The following is a 13,087-nucleotide window of genomic DNA, read 5'->3' as shown; positions in this document are numbered from 1 at the left end:
TTTATACTCTTAATTTAGAAGAGATACTTTTGGAGTATCTGCATAAAAAGTATTTCTTTTGAATTACTTATTTTGGACAGAATGTATCCAAAAGAGTATCCTATTTTTTATCATTTTTAAGCAACAAATTATTACGCCGAAGTCAGAAGGCCACAAGGCACTATACCATCAAACCATGTCAATTTACTACTAGATCCGCTAAATCGATGCAGACAGACTTGGTTGTACAAATGTACACCCGTTAATTTTTTCAGTACATATGTATGATGCAGATATATAGAACAATATACATCAAGAAAATTAGGAATGATGAGTAAAATTGTAAATCCTTGGGATTGTTTACACCATTGTTGGGATGTTCGCGCTCCACCACTCATCCGCTGAAGTTCATATATGACGAGGATGTGAAGGTGTATTATTCACATATATTCTAATATTATTCTCGATAAATTTGTTACAACAAATTCGCGCAGCAACGCGCCGGGAGTTATCTAGTTACAGCAACAACTCAGTCCACCCCCAAATAATTCAGTATAGCAAATGTTTGACCGAGTCACCACTGCATTTTGTAAGATGTTCGGCTGCACGTTGTGACATAATACAAGTAGCGAAGCATCATAAAAATATATATAACCTGTAGTGCAAGCTTAAAACAAATACAAATACTCGTAGAAGGTCGAAGCAGCTCGCTTAATTATGAAAAGAGAAAAGTATGTTTTGGTCCCTCAAGTTCCCCAAAAATATAGACTTGGTCTCTAAAGGTTTTTTGGTAGACCAAAACCAGATTTTGACCAGTGTTGGACATGTGCGACCAATGAACAGTAAATCGAAAAATTCATAAACAAATTCAAAAGAATCTGGAATTTTTGGACAAAACTTATCCGGTTTTGAGACTTGAAGGACCAAATGTATACCAAAAAATCTTGAGGGACCAAGTCTATAATTTTGGGAACTTGAAAGACCAAAACCAAAATTTTCTCTTATAAGATCTATTATAAGGTCCCACCTATGCAATGCTCCTCTATTATTAACTTGTCTTCTGAAGATAAAGATAAATATTTCTCTCTTTTGTTCTTTCGTGAGCGAGGTGAATGATTTTAATCCCTCGTAAGGAATAACCGCATGGTAACAGTCCACGATGGTAACAGTCTTTGCTGACCAAGGTATGGTCGACATTCTCCCTTGGAAACTCTTCATGATTTCGATGGTCATTGCCAAATTGCATGCCGTGTTGCTGCTGGTTGAATTAATGGTGACGCATATGGAAAAGACCACATCATTTTTGGGAAATGAAAAAATTGAGATGTAGACATGACTGGACTATTAGTACTGCAGTTGCAGCACGCACACGGCAAGCAAGCATGCACGACCGACCGCATACGTTATCATCACACTTAAACTTGTACTCTCGCCATTTCAAACTAGAACTAGGACTCATAGCAAGAAAAGAAAAGAAAAAACACTAGAACTAAGGCAGTTGTAGCACCTGTTTTTTTTACAAAAAATAAAAATAAAAATTGTAGCAATTGAGATGACAATTCTAATTAATCATGATCATCTAGGATAGGAAGCTACTCCTACAGTACGTTTCCTGGATTAGACAACCACTGGCCAGGTAGAGAAACGTTTACTATCGAGTACATGTGGCAATTCACAAGTTGGCAGTCAGAGCAGGCATTGGCTAGCTTCTTAGCTGAAGTTCATCCCTTTGGGGATTTGTAATATTTTGTATTATATTTATTTTAATATATTTATCATAGAACAATTGTTCTACGGTGTTGGGTCAAAAAAAAAACAAGTTGGCAGTCTTGCAGATTTTTCACTTGACATCGAGACTGCGTTTTCATGTGGCTATCAGCAAGCAGCCAGCAGTGGCCATAGGCGAGTCATGTTGGCGTTAGCAACGATCATCACATCTGTTTTTATGTGGCTATCAGCAAGCAGCAAGCAGCAAGCAGTGGCCCTGGAATTCCTAGCTACATTTACTGTTTTGATGGACACTATAGACGACTCGTACCTGGGGTCGCCTTTATACAGTCTACAAATTGCGCCAAGCCAAACACCTAACCCCAACACCAACACTAAACACCAGACAGACCAGCCTACTGGCGCACCGCAACGATGAGCAAGGTACTCATCGCCATGTCTTTTGTGCTGATGTTCTCGGCAGCTCCGCCGCAAGCATCGGCTGCGGTCCATGGAGCCGCCGGAGGGATCCTGAAGATCCCTTCCAATGACTCCTTGGCTCACTGCATCACGGGGTGCGGGGACATCGACTTCACCTATCCCTTTGGTATAGGGCCCCGCTGCTTCCGTCAAGGCTTTGATCTCACCTGCAACCACTCCACCAAGCATCCCAAGCTCTTCTTAGGTAGCAGCACTGTCCAGATCACTCGCATGTACTCCAGCTACGGCATAGTTATCACCCCTATATTCTTCAACCGTACAACGAGTCCAGGTACAAATACCTACGACATGTCATGGGAGGCCCCTGGAAAAGGTATTACTATCGCTAGTTATAATACTCTGTTCGTAATTGGTTGTGATTTTGACGTCACCATGTTCGAGTATGGTACGGGAGACATGGTTGGTTCTTGTATGAGTAGATGCGCCGGCGAAAAGGTACCAACTGGAGGGCCTTGTAATGGAAGAGGCTGCTGCCTCATCCCGTTAACAAGGGACCTGCCCGGTTTTCGGGCAAAACTTGTCAGCACTAATACTACTGCAACGCAATCAGATTGGTTGCACCCTGGCATCATGGCTTTCGTGTCACCTGATTATCATTACAGAGATGATGATAGTGACAACACTAATACAACCACTCTATTCTCAAGTTGGACAAATGCAAGCAATATTTATGGCGCAGCTCTTAGTGTTAACATCATGGACCAACCAAGCTGTCAAAGTGCACAAATGAAGAATGCAAGCTATGCCTGTAGCAACGGTAGCAGTTGCCAGAATTCCTCATCTGGTGGTTACGGGTGTTACTGCTCTTCTTATGAAGAAGGCAACCCTTACATTTTAGATGGATGCATGGAAGGTGCTTCCATCCCTACTTTTTCTCCATAATGATTTAAAACTCCCTTCTATTTAGCCTTCATCCTCTTGGTCTTACTATTTGTGTCTATCTACTGTGAAGCAGATTATAACCCCAAGCCCAAAGAACACTGCCCCACATCATGTGGACGCATTACTGTTCCCTTCCCATTTGGGCTCGAAGAAGGGTGCTTTGCCAACAAAAAATTTCATCTGAATTGTACATCTGGTAATCTCACAGTTTCTTTCTCAGAAAATGTACAATATCATGTGACTCATGTATCCGTGGAAGATGGGACTCTGACAGTTAGCAACATGGTGGACGGAAATCATGCGAAAGAGCGGATAGAAATCCAGACTGACAATGGATATGTAGAAGAGACACCTGTGGAAGCTCAATTTGATTTCTCTATGGAGTTCGATCACTTTGTTATAAAGTGGGCGGTTGCCAATTTAACTTGCCAAGCGGCTAAAAAGGAGGATACTATGTATGCATGCCGCAGTTCCCACAGCAAGTGCCTAAACGTCACCCACGGGGAAATATTTATGGGCTATCGTTGCAACTGTTCGACAGGCTTTCAAGGAAATCCGTACGTCAAGGATGGCTGCGAAGGTCTGACCCTCCTCATCACCCATCATTGTGCACTAATGTTCTTTTTTCGGGGGGCACTAGTGTTCTTCTCATACCTACAAATGTTCAAAAAATCTATCGATATATCTAAAAATTATGTACTAAAAGCACAATATGGAAGAAAATTAGCGAGACTATTAAAAATTCCCGCAAAAAGTAGAACATTAATATGCTGATCACAACAGTTAGATCCACATGTGAGATATAGTGGGTCATGTGACCCTCCCTCCCGGGTCGCTCCTACAGGCGACCGGGAGGAGAAACCTACCGCCACTGCCAGGGAACCCTTCTCCCTCTCCCCACACCCTCGCTAGCGGCTGAGAGTGCGGACTGGACAAGCCCAGTCTGCACAGGCGGTGGCGGGGTCTTCTTTATCCCCTCACACAGGTCAGATCTAATGGGACGGGCGCTGCGCTGGGTGACGGGCGTGGCGACACTTGTCCTGGCGCCGGTGAAACCTGGTGGTGGTGCTCGCTCTGGGATGGTCCGATCTTGAGCGCGGCGGCGGTCTGGTCAGCGTCCTTGGCCTTCGCTTCCATGGCCAGCAGGATGTGCACTTCGTCTGGCAGCCTAGCTTTACGATGGCTGGTGGCGGCAGCCGTGCATCTAGCTGTTGACGTATAATGTGCTGCCTAGTCTCTTCCATCAGATCGGTCTTTTGATTGCATTGGCTAGAGCATGCACTTCTACATGGTATCTGAGCCAAGAGGTCTCGAGTTCAAGACCCGGCTGGTGCAATTAAATTGAGCCCACTTTCGGTCCATGTTTAGGCCTGAGGGAGCCACAAGTGAGGGGGAGTGTTGACGTATAATGTGCTGCCTAGTCTCTTCCATCAGATCGGTCTTTTGGTTGCATTGGCTAGACCATGCACTTCTACACTAGCAACCGTCCAGATCACATCGCGACATGGTTTTTAGCCGTCCTGCGGCGCGTGGAGGGGGCGGTGAGGAATGCTGGATGCCCTCTACCGGCCGTTCTGACTGCTGCGTTCGTTTTCACGGTGTGGTTCGCACGGATCTAGCATGCGCGCAGGGTCAGGATGGCGCGATTGCCCGTTAAAACCAGGTCGACATCGGTCATGGTGGACGATGGCGGTGACTTTGGTTTCGTCACCTTGTCATAGGCCTCGTCGGTTTCAGCCATCGCCACCTCCGAGTGAAACTCTAGATCGGGGATTCCCGAGTAGGACGATGGCGAGGCCTTCGAGGCCGTCCTCCCTCATGGGGGCATCATCTTGGAGCTGGTGCTGGCTAGCGGGACAAGAGGAGGAGTGGTGTTCCTTCTTTCGCGGCTATGACGACGGGTCTCGACGGCCTGGCGCTGCGGAGCTTCTTCAAAGGTCGCGTGTTGACGGACATGGGTAGGTGGTGGCACTCTCCGGCGTTGCGTTGGCGTCAATAGCAGTATGGCCTGGCAAGATGAATGCGTTGGTCCCTCCTGAAGGTGGGATGGTGGAAGGTGGCGGCATCTAATTCTAGAGCGTGTGCATGCGATGCATGTTGAGTGTCTACTAGACCGGTTGATGCTCTTGGATTGCCGGCGGGCGGCTTAGTGAGGCCACCGGATTAGATGGTTTGTGTTGACACGTGATCAGGTCACATCATCAAGCTTGTAGGTGTACTAATTAAGATTGCAAGGATGGTTGCTTTTGGTTGATGAATGTACTTCTTTGTCCGGGTTCTCGTGAATGTATGCATGGATCGAGCCAGAGACCGAGGGTCATCCTCCTTTTCAAAAGAAAAAACTGTTAGATCCACATGAAAAAGATCACACCCGTTATATTTTCATAATCTTATCTAAACATATTGCATCCTATATTAATAATTTACATAAACAGATCGTAACCATTAGATCTATATTCCGTTAAATATGCATAGTACTACACCTAATCAACTCTGTTAGATCTTCATAGTACTACACCTAGTCATACCTACACAAATGACATAAGCTGGATCTTCATGGCTGTATCTAATCATATCTTAATAGTAGATCTCCGTATCTAAAAAAATCATAGCCAATAGATCATCATAACTACACTTATATAGATCCTGCACAATTGGTTTTACACTCACGTGTTATTTATTAATTGAACTATAAATGAAAAGTTCATGTTACGCCTGCTTTAAATCATGGTAGTCCTTACCACATTCACCAATGCTAATCGAACACAATTGATATATATTCGATTGGAGCCCTATAAAAAAATATAGCCAATGGAAATATTCATCTATGTACATAGTTAGTACTATCAAAAGCATACACAATATTTCAAGGGTGTTATGTAAACGAAAATAGTTGGGTGTATCATAGGCACCAATAATATGCATTTACGGGGAGTACATAAATGCCCATTGATTACCAGAACCGACGGCTTGAAGATGTAATTTTTATATATATAAAAGATGAATCTCAACTTTAGTCGATGTCCTTGCGGCTCAACGACTGATTGGATAAATATGTTATTAACAAGAATCAACAACATTAGATTTTTTGTAAATAATTTTCCAGCCCTTGTTTCTTCTATTAGCAACATAATCATATATTTATCTACAAAATAAAGGTCAAAGATATACCTCTAGAATTTTATCAATGTATAAAATGAAATGTATTATGCAATAAAGGATGTAAATATGAGTAAAAAATCTACATGAGAAAAAAATAAATAATTAACAGGTTCGGCAAACTAACGATGAGGCCCTTGCGAGTTTATGAAAACATCACGCAAACCTAAAGCAGTATCAATCGATGCATACTTCGAGATCATACCAGACGAATCTAGCATTTTTAGCAAGTAGTAATACATTCTCTACCGGTCTAACCAATGAAAGTTTTCTACAGACATCGATGAATGTGCACAATCAAACTACTGCAATGGGACATGTCAAAATTTTCCTGGAAGCTACAACTGCACGGGTTGCCCTCATGGAAAAGAGTTTAATCTCATAAAAAGGCAGTGTGTTACATCAACAAAGGAACACAATCTTCGTTTGGGTAAATCCTACTCCCTCCGTTTACAGATGTATATAGATGTGTTTTCGTGTGTCAGTTCACTCATTTTTGTTCGTATATAGCCCACACTGAAGAATCAAAACTGTTAGAAGGGAGAGAGGGATTGGTGGAATCGTTCGTTGTATTGCTTGAGCCTCATGGGCATATATATAGGAGTACAATGACCAACTTGGAGTACAAGACAAGACAGGACAAATCCTAGTCTATCTTATGTTTTCTAACGAATCAATATACACAACATCCCCCCGCAGTCACAACGGTAGCGACGCAGACGGTGAGACTGTAGAAGAATCCGAAGGTAAGCCGGCGGACACCCCCATCAAGCAAGGCGGTAGCCCTTTGTACCGTTTGTCAAAGTAGCCGAGAGCGTAGGGTGGTGTAGTCGTGGTTGAGGTAGCCGTGCGAAGAATGCCATGGTCGATGTTGAGTCGGGGTAGCCGGTGTCGAGGAAGTCGCCACAGGCGCAAAGAGGCGCCGAGTTAGCATGGGCGCAGTGGTGTCGAAGTAGGGGTGCGCCGGAAAGAAGACGTTGACGACGCGTCGCGGCAGGGTTTGCCAAGCCCGGGGACACGTCGTAAACGAAGGCACGCACCGGTGTTGCCAGCACCGGGCATGCGTAGACGGACGAAGACGAAGTTGATGAAGCGCCGCACCAGGTTTGCCAGACTCGGGGACACGTCGTGGATGAAGACACTCATCGGTGTTGCTAGGACCGCGCATGCGTAGACAAGGGACCTGCACGAGCTGTACGCCATGTCGAGGAGTCGGAGGACCAGCAGAGAAGAAGACTCAATGACGGTTGCGGCGCCAATCGTGCGGGGACGATGTCGCAATCAGTGGTCGGAGTAGACGAAGTGGTCGGGATAGATGACGGCGACGCTGACGTCGTGCTGGTGCTGGACGAAGACGAAGGGGGTAGACGGGTGGCGGCGGTGGCTACGGGGGTGGACGGGCGGCGGCGGTGGCTACGGGTCAGGGTGGACACGGTCCGGAACGGCGGCTCGGTCAGGGACCGGACCGGCCCGGACCGGACTGAGCAGCACAGCGGTCCTCTTTTCCTGGACCGGACCGGCAGAGGTAAAGCTCGGGCCGGACCGACAGGACCGGCCGCGGTGGCGAGGTCGTGACTACGGCGGCGGCAAGAGACGACTCCGGCGAGCTTCTGGACACGATGGAGACAACTGCATGATCGAGTACGGCGACGGTTCACACATGGGAACAGCAGGACGCGGTGGCGCCGGCCGGGGCGCGCATGTTTATTCTTTCGCAGTTTTTCCGTTACATGCAAGCAATTTAGTGCATGCATGAGCACACGATTTTGCGCGTATGGGACCGCCGTAATTAGAGGATCAATTTTTACGTGGAGTCAGTCGTGGGATGACGCCGTAATTAACGGATCGAACCTCGTTTGTCTAGTTATTTCTATTTTCTGTTCGATGGAAAGAAAGGAAAGGAAAACGGCCCACGATTTTCTGTGTGCGGGCGGGGCAGCCACGATCACCCCCGCGTGCAACCAGTGTTGTCCTGGGCTTGTGCCGCTGCTAAAAATACTGAAGATTCTGAAAATACTGACGAAACTGAAAATACTGCAGATTCTGAAAACACTGACGAAACTGAAAATACCGAAGATTCTGACGAAACTGAACCACGACGAGTTTAACACTCACTGCCGTGCTCCTGTACTGCTTCGTAGCGCGCGTGCGTTTGCAACTCGATCGTCTGCTGGTTCCCTTATTACTCCTGTGCTGAATATGCATGTGCAGCGTGTGTCCTTCTACAGCTCGCCATGGCCACCGTGCTCCGACGCAACCGAACATCACGGGGAGAGGCACAAGGAGACCATAGCGTGCGCACGCAGGAGGAAGGCCGCACCCTCTTTACGGTTGCATGTGGCCAGGGACACGAGAACGGCGACGAATTTGATGCGTGCGTTGTCTTTGTTGCGATCTTGACTAATTCATTGCGCGGGGAGGACGATGCTGATGCCGTGGTTCTCGGAGACATGGTGGTTCACCTGAGGGTCGCCGGTGGCTGCGACGACGACTAACGCAGCGGCGGCGACTGTGTTTTCTTCTCGGCCTGCTCGGCTGGCTCGGTCAAAATCCGGACCGGACCGAAAGTTTTTTGGGCCGTTATTCAGGGACCGGACTGCCCCTTTTCTTCAGCGGGCCAGGACCGATCGGTCCGGTCCTTAGCGGGTAACGAGCGGCCGAAAAGCTCGCTCGCTACGTCGACCCTGAGCTATGAGGGTAGCAGCGGCCGTGACCGAAGAAGAGCGACGGCGGCGGCGGCTAAGTTAGGAGTGCGGCGGCGGTGCTCGAAGTAGGCGAGGAGAACCCAACAACGCGACAAAGACCGGCGCGGACGGTGGCGTTCCCACGCCAAGGGAGGCGGCGTGGCGCATACCATGGGAAGTCGACGCACGGGGACGGTGGTGGACCGCGGGCCGCAGCACCACGGCCTGAAGGGGCGGCGCGACGGCAGCAGGCGAGTCGAGGCGACGACGGGAAGACCGCGGGGCGGCGGCAGGGACCTCGTATCGCAGCGCTACGGCCCAAAGGGGCGACGCAGCGACCACGCGCGGGTCGGTGCAACCGCGGGGACCACCTTGGGGCGGCGGCGGGGACCGCATATCGCGGCACTACGGCCCAAAGGGGCGACGCAGCGGCGACGCACGAGTCGATGTAGTAGCAACGAGAATGACGGGGCGGCGGCGCTGCGGCCCGACGGGGCCGACGCAGCGGCAGCCCATTGCTCGATCGGTGGAGGAGCACACTGAACTCGGAGATGATCTTCACGGGACCTGCGGAGGCGCGAGCAACCGACGGGCCAGGTCGGTCGCGAGGCGTAGATGAGGCGGATCACGGCAGCGAGAAGGTGATCAAGCCAATCGCGCGCGAGGTCGGGGACGCCGCTCGGTGAAGGCGGGGTGGCGGCGGAGTCCGAGATGAAGCCGGCGATGCCTAACGGCGTGGGACATCGTGCGACCAGCACACGGGCTACCAAAGCAGCGCCGGCGCTCGGGCAGCAAGGCCTGAGCGACCAACGTAGCCGCGGCGCCCGAGCTAAGACAGTCGACGGGCCTGACGCCGCCGGGGACGAGGCCGACGAGGTAGACCGCAGGGCCGCCATGTAGACACGGCGGTGGCGGGTGGCGTGGATTGATGGGCGGGCCGGCGCGTGTACGGTGGCTATGATGGGCGGCCGCATGGCACGAGGCCGTCGGGTTCGGGAGATGCAGGTGTCCTGGTCGGAGAGGGCGGTGATGGCTGGTGTAGATCGACGAGCGGGTCGGCGCGCGGACGACGGCCATGAGGGACCGCGTGTCACGCGAGGCTGCCGTGTCGATGAAGAAGCCTGTCGGTTGCGCCGGTGTCGGAATAGAGGCGCACGGGGGTCAACGGCGGCGGCGGGCGACTCAAACCGATCAAGCATAGATCGGAAGACCAAAAAGAATACGCCGATCAAAGCGACCGACGAGAGAGAAAAAATCCGAAGCAAGGGCTCAGGAAAAAGACTCCCTAGAGCAGCCGGTCAACACCACCGGCGGATGAACCCTAGGTACGGGCAGCGCAGCCCCCGCGGCAGTCATGGAGGCCGATCTCCCGGGGGTGGCGCGCGGGTGGAAGCGTCGGGCGGCGGCTAGGGTTTGGATCTGTTAGGCTGATAAAATGTTAGAAGGGAGAGAGGGATTGAGCCTCATGGGAATATATTTAGGAGTATAATGACGAGCTTGGAGTACAAGAAAAGGCAGGACAAATCTTAGTCTATCTTATATTTCCTAACGAATCAATATACTCAACAAAAACCATCTTATAATAATGAATGGAGGGAGTAGCTAGAAAAATATCCTCATTACAATTAAAATTAACCAATTATAGAGTGACTCACAGAGCGATGACTAAATGTAGGTATCGCAATTGGAACTGGATGTGGCCTAGGCTCCATACTTATTGCACTTTGTGTATCCATATTCATCAACAAGTGGAAGAACGGCATCCAGAAGAGAATCCGGCGAGCACACTTCAAGAAAAATCAAGGCCTACTCTTGGAGCAGCTGATCTCAGATGAAAGCGCCACAAACAAAACAAAGATATTCTCCTTGGAGGAACTAGAGAAGGCCACCAACAACTTTGATGCCACTCGTGTTCTTGGTCGTGGAGGACATGGTACAGTTTATAAAGGGATTCTATCTGACCAACAGGTGGTGGCTATTAAAAAATCCAAAATTGTGGAGCAGACTGAGATAGACCAATTTATCAATGAGGTCGCTATTTTATCTCAAATCATTCATCGCAATGTGGTAAAGCTATTTGGTTGTTGCCTCGAATCTGAGGTGCCTTTGCTGGTGTACGAGTTCATAGCCAATGGTACATTGCATGACCTTCTTCACATTGATGTTACTGCCAAATGCTTGCTGTCATGGGATGATCGCATCAGGATTGCAGTAGAAGCAGCAGGGGCACTTGCCTATCTGCACTCGGCTGCTGCAATACCAATTTTCCATAGAGACGTGAAATCTTCTAACATACTATTGGATAGCAGCTTCGCTTCAAAGGTTTCTGACTTTGGTGCTTCAAGGTCTCTTTCCCTGGATGAGACTCATGTGGTGACTATTGTCCAAGGAACATTTGGTTACCTAGATCCAGAGTATTACCATACCGGGCAGCTAACTGAAAAGAGTGATGTGTACAGTTTTGGAGTAATACTTGTGGAACTTTTGACAAGAAAAAAGCCAATTTTTATCAATGATCTAGGTGCAAAACAAAACTTGTCCCATTATTTCGTGGAAGGATTGCAAGAGGGAGCTATCATGGAAATAATGGATCCTCAGGTTGTCAAAGAGGCAAACCCAGAAGAGGTTCATGATATTTGCTCACTTGCGGAAGCATGCTTGAGACTCAAAGGAAGAGACAGACCTACCATGAAAGAAGCAGATATGAGGTTGCAATTCATGAGAACTAAGAGGCTAAGAAAATGCAAAATTCTCCCAGCTAGTGATGAAGAGATTGAGCCTTTGTTATGCATAAAGGTTGGTAATTCAGATGTTGTCAATGATGGTAATTCAACATCAAAAGGCATCTCTTGTTGCTACAGTCTAGAACAAGAACTTTCATCATCGGTCACTTTACCACGCTAAGTATATATGTGCCATACTACAATCGCGTCCATCCTTGTATTCATTTGAACTACCATTTATTTTCTGTGGAGTCATATTATGTTGCATAGTTCACTTTAGACGAGAGGATATCATGTAGTCTCGCTTCTGTATATTTGCAATATTTATTTGTGGCTCATGTCAATGGTGTACAATTACATTACACTTATTTGTGACGATTATGCTTGTAATGAATAACTTAAGGTACATCATTGTACTTGAGTTGCGGTGGTGGAGAAAATTTTATATTTGTAGTGTTTTCAATAAATTTCATCTTCCATTGCCGTTGGCTTGCTTGGTTGAGGCTCCAATAAGATCAGACTGTTGCCCAATTTAGAAGTAGTTCATTGTGTTTCTTATATTAACATTTCAAATGACTTAGAAGTCGGAACATGGGGTGGCCTTGGATGTCTCTTATCATTTACAAGTGTCCGCTTAGACGACACAGTTCTCGGTCTTTGTTGTCACATCGCAAGATCTGGGCTCCACTGCCTAGAGCGAGAGGGCAATGCGTGGTTTCTTGTCGTTAGGTATGGCGTCTTCTGTAATCTTGTTGGGGTTTGAGTTGGTAGCTTTTGATGCTCTCTCAAATGTCGGTTCAGTCGTTTCAAGGAATAAAAAAGTATTACTTCCATATGTTGAAGCTACACAAATTCAGTGCAGCTGCTGAACAAATGGCCATATATACCAGGATGCAAACAGCCTTTGCTAATGAAGATATGGTGGCATTCTCCATGGAAAATTCTACATGATTTCAATGGTTATTGTCAATTTTCTGTGTTGTTGCTGATCGACATTCTCCTATTCACCAGCCAGTGCCAACGAATTAATGTTCATGCCTCTGGAAAAGTCTGCATCTAGGTTTGGGATCTAATCATTTATTTTCATGTCGTCAAGAAGGGGGCAAAGTTTCTGGGAGATGAGAGTGAAGGGGCATAAATACCAATTGTTGGAAACAAGTGGCAAAGATGCGTACAAACCTGTCGCGTGCTGCGAAGATGATCCAGACTGAATGTCCGACTGAAACGATGACGGACGACGACATTTGAAGTTCATCCCTCTGAATCCACGTCCAGAACCACAGATATAGCATCTCTCGTCCCTTCGACATATATTATAGCAACAAATCAGTCGACCTCCAAATAATTCAGTGAGGCAATAGAAAAAGAATGATGAACCATGTAAATATCCTGTGATTTTGCGCCAATGTTTGACCGAGTCACTGCCGCATTTTCCACACCAGGATGCAACAA

At 47.8% G+C, this 13,087-nt stretch overlaps 1 protein-coding gene across 1 annotated transcript; it reads left to right on the top strand.

Annotated features, from left to right (window-relative positions):
- Positions 1-2,054: 2,054 nt before the first annotated feature.
- Positions 2,055-12,057, top strand: LOC123142890 (wall-associated receptor kinase 2). The gene is made up of 4 exons (XM_044561595.1): positions 2,055-3,040; positions 3,143-3,649; positions 6,506-6,658; positions 10,588-12,057. The coding sequence occupies exons 1-4, from the start codon at positions 2,122-2,124 to the stop codon at positions 11,814-11,816; spliced, it is 2,808 nt and encodes a 935-aa protein (XP_044417530.1). The 5' UTR covers positions 2,055-2,121; the 3' UTR covers positions 11,817-12,057.
- The last annotated feature ends 1,030 nt before the right edge of the window (positions 12,058-13,087 follow it).

This window comes from Triticum aestivum, chromosome 6D (assembly GCF_018294505.1).
Source record: "Triticum aestivum cultivar Chinese Spring chromosome 6D, IWGSC CS RefSeq v2.1, whole genome shotgun sequence".
NCBI classification, from domain to species: domain Eukaryota; kingdom Viridiplantae; phylum Streptophyta; class Magnoliopsida; order Poales; family Poaceae; genus Triticum; species Triticum aestivum.
Note: the sequence above shows the minus strand (reverse complement) of the source record. Positions and strands in the feature narration are given on the sequence as shown.

Excerpts from the sequence above, each read along its gene's own strand:
- LOC123142890 (XM_044561595.1), top strand. The coding sequence starts at position 2,122 with ATGAGCAAGGTACTCATCGCCATGTCTTTTGTGCTGATGTTCTCGGCA. Across the intron at positions 3,041-3,142 it reads TTTAGATGGATGCATGGAAG|ATTATAACCCCAAGCCCAAA; the intron begins GTGCTTCCATCC and ends ACTGTGAAGCAG. Across the intron at positions 3,650-6,505 it reads CGTCAAGGATGGCTGCGAAG|ACATCGATGAATGTGCACAA; the intron begins GTCTGACCCTCC and ends AGTTTTCTACAG.